This window comes from Octopus sinensis, linkage group LG17 (genome assembly GCF_006345805.1).
Source record: "Octopus sinensis linkage group LG17, ASM634580v1, whole genome shotgun sequence".
Taxonomy (NCBI): domain Eukaryota; kingdom Metazoa; phylum Mollusca; class Cephalopoda; order Octopoda; family Octopodidae; genus Octopus; species Octopus sinensis.
The window spans coordinates 39219385-39226884 of NC_043013.1; the positions used below are offsets into that span (position 1 = coordinate 39219385).

General features: G+C 33.2%; 1 protein-coding gene across 1 annotated transcript in view; it reads right to left on the reverse strand.

Moving 5' to 3' along the window:
- Positions 1-5678, reverse strand: part of LOC118766780 — a 41328-nt gene extending 35650 nt beyond the window's left edge. The window contains exons 1-2 of the mRNA XM_036510499.1: positions 5418-5678; positions 3310-3540 (exon numbers count right to left, since the gene is read on the reverse strand). Coding sequence (XP_036366392.1) covers positions 3310-3540; positions 5418-5607 — 421 coding nt within the window. The 5' untranslated portion in view covers positions 5608-5678. The remainder of the gene's footprint in view (positions 1-3309; positions 3541-5417) is intronic.
- Positions 5679-7500: the final 1822 nt, after the last annotated feature.

Genomic DNA, 7500 nt, shown 5'->3' on the forward strand with positions numbered 1-7500 from the left:
TGTATATACATTTATTTATTTGTATGTGTGTGGGTGTATATATTGGTGTAAGTGTATATATTGAGTATTGTATGTATGTACATGTATGTATGAGTGTGCATATGTGTATGGGTGCAAGTGTGTGTATATATGTATATGAATGTATGTGTGTATGTATGTGTATATGTGTATGTATATGTATGTGTATGTGTATGTGTGTATATATATATATATGTATATGTATGGATATTTTCTTATATATTTATGTATGCGTATGTATAGTTATACTACAAATTTTGATTAGTATATATAGATTTGTTATGATCACTAATTTTAGCTTATAATTATAAGGGTATGGGAAAGAATTTATAATATGTAGTGGGGTTACTATATAAATCAATTTTTATGTATTTATTAATCTTATTAGATTTTTAGATTATATTTAATAATAAGTGATTTTTAATCATTTAATTTATTTTGTATTAAGTTTCATTTATCATAGTTATTTTATTAATAAATATTATAGTATAGAGAGATTTTATTCTTTATTTGTGAATTCATTCTTTTTACAATGATAAACATATAATTTTCCATTCATAATCTTTAATAAACGTAGGTTCCTCACGCGTAATGAATTCTTCAACAATTTATTCTTTTTTTTGCTAATAACGTAATTCCATGAGTATTCTTATAAACGTTGTATAAGACGTTTTTTGATTTAAAATTTTAGTTCATTGTTTAAACCTCGCCAAGATAAGTATGTATCTTTTTAAGATCTCCAAATTGTAAATTTTAATATAGTATAAGCCTTTGGAGTAATAATATTCTCCTTATGTAAATATCGTTGTTTATGTAATGATCTAATCATCGTAATTTTCTATGTTATTAGATATTAAATAAATTAGATAAACTTTGATAAAATTAGATATGTTTCGACTAAAGAATGGTCTAGGCCATGTCTAATTTAATAGCATAATTTATATTAGATAATTATTCCCATTCATAATTATATTTATAGTACTTATAGTATTTATTTGATACTATATTACTAAGAATTGAATATTTCTATAAGTATTTTATATAAGATTTTGAAAGTCAGTTTAAGTTAGTTTATTTGTATTTTGAAATTAGCTATTTCATCTTGAAAAATTAAATTTATTAGGTTTTCATTATATACAATTATTTATAGAGATTATTTTAGATCTTGATTATAATATTTATATATATTTTCATTGATAATTTATATATATTAGTCATTTTAAATATTTATGTAATTAGATATAGACTAATATTGATATTAGATTATGGGTTTTCTACCTTATAAATTAAAGTTAATATTTAACATTATAGTCGATTTCGATATAATCATATTTAATAATAGAGTTTATTATAAGTAAAATTATTATATTATATATATTATTTATATCTTAAAAATATTGATTATATTTTAGATATTTAAACCACCTGATGAATGACTGCGACTCAAAAATTTGAAGAAGTTAGCAGGCATGAAACGATCGTAGTGTGATATTAATTATATTTTTTAATAATTTTGTTATATATTTAAATAATATAAATTAAATAATCTTATGTATTGGCTTAAGTTTTTCATTGTTTGATTTGCCTAATAGTGGTTTTGTCTCTAATTAATATAATATTTTACTATAAAATTGGATTCAATCCTAAATCTGATTTTTCCCTGTAAGTTGGATTTATTCCCTAATATTTATTATATATATATATATATATATATATATATATATATATATATATATATATATATATATATATATATACAGTTAATCCAAACAAGAAAGCACAAAAAACACAACGCGAGGACGTGGAACAATTATAGTATTATCGGACGCTCAGGAAAGAAGGAAAGAAAGAGGGTTTAACGTTTCGAGCGGAGCTCTTCGTCGGAAACATAGGAGAAGGAAAGATCCAGAGAAGGGAAGACAGAGGGAAAAAATCGCCAACGGTACACACGCGGTCACATTTTGAATGCGCATACATACATACATACATACATACATACATACATACATACATACATACATACATACATGCATACATACATACATACATATATACATATATACATACATACATATGAGTCCAACGGTTTTCCTATAAGCTGACAAGGTGAGTTGAGTTTAGCCCTAGGTGCGGTAAGAGCCACCGACCAATGATAATTAAGATGCCCTGCATCAAAATTCGAAATCATCGGTGATCTGGCTTTGTTCGATAAGGAGCTTATCCCCATTGTCAGTCATTTGTGGCTACTGAGTTGCTTTGACTCTTATTTCTAGCAACGCTGGTACCACTTAGAAAGGTGTCTTCCACTATAGCTTCGAGCCGACCAAAGCCTTGTGAGTGGATTTGGTAGACTAAAACTGAAAGAGGCCTCCAGTTTTCTAATTCCACAAGTAAAAATGTATCACCTGCTGAAGAGAAAAATATTTGGAACGCTGTTTAAGATTCGTGATTCTTCTGAATGCTTTTCCACCGGGAAATCGTTCAAGTAACATGATTAAGTGAAAATCTGAGGATGAGAGAATCTGGTGAGTAGGAATGTTGAGATAGAGATCCCAAACCTAATAAATTTGAATTTATCTTTTCATGGGTTATCTTGTTCAAAGCACTGCTTTATTTTTAGCCGAAAATCATGAGGTAACCACTTGCTTTCTCTACACACGTTTCCATTCTGCTTGAGATGATAGTGCACAATGGACAAAGATTTATTAATCCTCCGCGATAAATCCTCGAATCTTCAGTTAGTCTTCCTGATCGATTGATATACAAAATATCGGAATCACCGTTTTTTTTAAAAAAATTGTTAAACCAAGTTAAGCATTTCGGAACACACACCAGGATATAAAATATTGACGCGTTCTCTTACATATGTTGCCCTTATAGTTTTTTTATAGTATGCATTGCCGAAAACACAGCTCACAAATGCTCTTGTTTTACGCATATACACACACAGCGCGTGACCTCCTCAACGTTTGGTCATTAACTCTACACTGATTGGTTGATTACAATGTGAAATTTTTTTGGCTTGTGAACTATTTGTGGTATGGCCTCAAATTATTTCCTTGAAAGTACGACATTGCTTTTTAGTACCCCTAATTTAAATCATTCAATTTGAAATTTATTTTCGTCTTGCTTTTAATGTTTTTGCATTTTCGTTACAGCCATTTGATTTTTCCATCCAACAAATTCCAGTTATTTCGAAGATACATACCTGAATAACAGCCAAATCTATAGAAACCAAAGCAACACTCAGAGTATATCAGGGAGGAACAACTAAAATAAATGTCCACTTACACTTAGTGAATTCCATGTATTGCCAGTTATCATTGATAAGTCTAACTGAGGCATTATAACTGGTATAATTACTCATGGCGCACGTGTTATTCGATCTGTTGAAGCTGACAGTTTTGCACCAGGAATCGCTATAACAAGTAGACACACAAGTTTCGAACGATAGAAATCGTTCAGAAAATCTCTCATCTTCTGAAAGACCTGCGCCATTCATCAAACTTATTGGACAACACTCTGTAGAAATGTGATAAAGTATATAATTATTAATAAACTAATAAGTGAAAAACAATATTGTTCAGTAAGATATTATAACAAAACCGACATATAGCTAAAATTTATTAGAAACTCAATCATATCTCCAACTCTTTCAACATGTCTGACTCACCCCTCTATCTCTTAACGTAGGATATTTGTTATCCCACTGATATTTTACTTAGTTTATTTATCTAGTTTAAGATTAGAATCACAAACGTTATTCTTTTATTCGTTTATTTGTTTCAGTCATTTGGCTGCGGCCATGTTGGAGCACCACTTTACCTTAAAGGGTTTTAGTCGGAGAAATCGACACCAGAACTTGTTCTTTGTAAGCCCAATACTTATTCTATCGGTCTGTTTTGCTGAACTCTTAAGTTATGGGGACATAAACACACCAGCATCGGTCTCAAGCGATGGCGAGAGGACAAACACACACACACACTCACACACACACACACACACACACACACACACACACACACACACACACACACACACACACACACACACACACACACACAGAGGATGGATGGTATTCTATTCAGTTTCCGTCTACCAAATCTACTCACAAGGGTTTGGTGGGCCTGGGGCTATAGAAGAAGACACTTGCCCAAGGTGACACGCAGTGGGACAGAACCTGGAACCATGCGATTGGGAAGTAAGCTTCTTACCACACAGCTATGGCTGCGCCTTATGGTGAAGATTGTCCAACAAGTTCTGTATCAGCCAATCGTTATCGTTTATTAGATTCGACTTCTTTCTATAACATAATTTATATATCAAGCTTTCCTTATATGATTTGGATGAAAGGAGCAGCGGTGGAGGTGAATGTGGGTAGACGCGAGTTTGCAAAATAACTCTGTCGCTATTCTGCCTGTGGAAAACTTGACTTTTGTTTCCAAAAATACAGTGCTAGTTTTTGAAAAAACTAGACATAAATTTTATATTGGACTTAAAGCCATAGTTATTAGAATAACAGTCACGGAAATGCAAGAAGTCGATTAAACTCTGTTGTGATTCTTCCCAGACACAAAAGACGTCATCAATGAATCGTAAGCAGGGTATTGGTTCATGACCATGCAGGGATTTGGATGTCTTCAGTGACTGAGTCGTGAATGTTGTCATGAAGACAATAGCGAAATTAACTGCCATGGGTACCCAATGCGCAGCCCCTCGTCTGGTGGTAAAATTTAGGTCCAAACTTCATTGTGTTACTTTGTAACACAAACTTCAAAAACTTACAGAGGATATTAGATGGAATACTTTCGTTTTACCGTTTTTCGAAGACATTCATGCATGCTTCAACCCCGTTATCTTTTTCATTTTACCAGTTACAAAATTGAAAACTGATGATGTCATTCTGTCAGAATAAGAACGCAGGATTCCCTTGTTCATGTTTTGAATTTCTCTGCTTCTGTAGTTGTATTCATTTTACATTTTGAACTTGTAAAAGACAGACGATCTGTTGAAATATCGTTCAAACCATTGAATAAATAATCTATTACAAAGTACATCGAGTTCTTATTGTCTATGGCAGAAATGCTTAGCGGTATTTTCGCCCGTCGCTACGTTCTGAGTTCAAATTCGGTCGAGCTCGACTTTGCCTTTCATCGTTTCGGGGTCGTTTAAGTAAGTACCAGTTACGCACTGGAATCGATGTGATCCACCTTATCCCTTCCCCCAAATCTGTGGCCTTGTGCTTCCAGTAAAACGGATTATTATTATTATTATTATTATTATTATTATTATTATTATTATATTATTATTATTATTAGTAGTAGTAGTAGTAGTAGTAGTAGTAGTAGGAGGAGGAGGAGGAGGAGGAGGAGAAAGAAGAGGAAAAGGAGAATATTCACGGCTTGTATGTTCTCTCAGGTGATATAAATCAATGTCTAATTCAGTCGCGTCACTTTGTTGATGTTTGCTGATTCCGTAGAATCCACATTCAGATTCCGTGTTGTTGAATTGAAAAGTTGTACACGTAGCTGATGTGTAACATTTCTCTGCACATTCCTCAACAGAAGCGTTATTAAATATCTCGAGCATATTCTCTGCGTCAATTACAGCGGCACTGATTTTAATAAATTCGTTCTTGTATATTCTTCCTTTAACCGTTGCATCTGTTGTATATGAAAAAAAAAAACAAAAAAAAACAAAAACAAACAGAATAACATAATTTTAAAACATAAGAAGAAATTCGGTTAAAATACAAATTGAAAATAAAACTATGATTTGCCTTACTAGTTTGAGAAAATTTTGTTTTCTTTTTAATTAAATAGTAATCCCGAAAGCATACAGAAAATGTTTTGTTTTTCATTTCCATCAGGGAATTTTAAATTTTATTATTCTTTAGACAACGATTAATATTGTTGTTATTTTAAGTTATGCAGCGAAAGATCCTTGTTAACCAGGCGTATAATCAAAGTTGTTCCAACCTTGACTATTCCAATTAGTGTACAGCAAGTGCCTGGAAGTTTATCTGTAAATGGTGTACAAACTTCTATGCATTAGTCTCCAGGTGCTGTAAAATACCACTGCATTCGTGTCCCTGCAAACATCAGTACACTTGATTTTCCATGATATAAAACCATCAGAACGTTTTTCCTACCCTTGTTTTAACAAGCATAAGTACTGTTCTCAGTAAAATTACAGATTAACACCCGCACGATTTTCACTAAGAAAAAAAAAAAAAACTCGGATTTTTTGCGTGGAATCAAGTACCCTGACCTCCTAATATGCTGGAAATCCCATATTTTGGTTCGGAATTGGTCGGGAATTTTCACACAAAAAAGAACTCTGATTTTTTGCGTGGAATCAAGTATTGTGACCTCGTAATATGCTGTAAATCCCATATTTGGGTTCGGAAGGGTGGAGTGAGGGCTGCCCCCACCCCACCCTTCCGAACCCAAATATGGGATTTACAGCATATTACGAGGTCACAGTACTTGATTCCACGCAAAAAATCAGAGTTCTTTTTTTTTTAGTGAAAATCGTGCGGGTGTTAATCTGTAATTTTACCCTGTTCTCTCCTCATGGTATACAGATGTCTACATATCATTCTTCACAGGTAATTTATTTATCAACCGTGGACAGTTTAAAAGTTGAAGATAAACAAGCGGGATTTGAACTCAGGAAGCTGAATAAAAGCAGCAAGGAATTTCGTCCGGTGATCGGACGATTCTGTCAGTTCCTTTTCCCCCATATAAATTTTGCAATTGTAAAATCAGTGAGAGCTGTATGGAAGCCCAAAATAGATGTAAATATATGAAATTATGGAGATAAGCATTCCAGAGTAGGGCCAGGTGATATGAATGCCCTCAATGAAGGAAAATCAGTTGGATATTTCCCAGTAGATGGAGGTACTTGGTGAGCAGCAGGAACAAAACATGCATTTAGTGGGCCAAGTAGAGAGAGGGACAGAGAAAGAGGGAGAGATAGAGACAAAAAGTCTGATTCAGGGTGACAGCTTGAGGTATTCATTTAATAGAGAGAGGAGTGACAATAAACTTAGTACCTATGTACTTGTAGATACCAACTTTCAGTTTGAGTAGAGATTGAGTGCAGGACAGCATATTTATGCTACAAATAAGACCGTGGGTTATGTATCAAACTATCTGCACAAGAGAGTTTGCTTGATTGGAATTAAAATCTCCTTTACTCCGTAACGGTCGTTAGAATCTCTTAGCTGAAACCAAATACATTCATAAATATGTTAACATCAAGTAATGGCAGAAGCAATGTGTCATCGCCAAATCTCTTTATGTTCTGCCATGAATGCTTTGTGACCATTTTAGAACAAGGGGGTTTCATGGATTTCTGAATGCATATATAAATGGAGGCATAACGTCGCCACCGCTGGTGATCACTCCAAATACTATAATATTGAATGGATGTTTGATTTTTATCACTCTCAGTTTTGGGGACATAGCAAGCCAACGG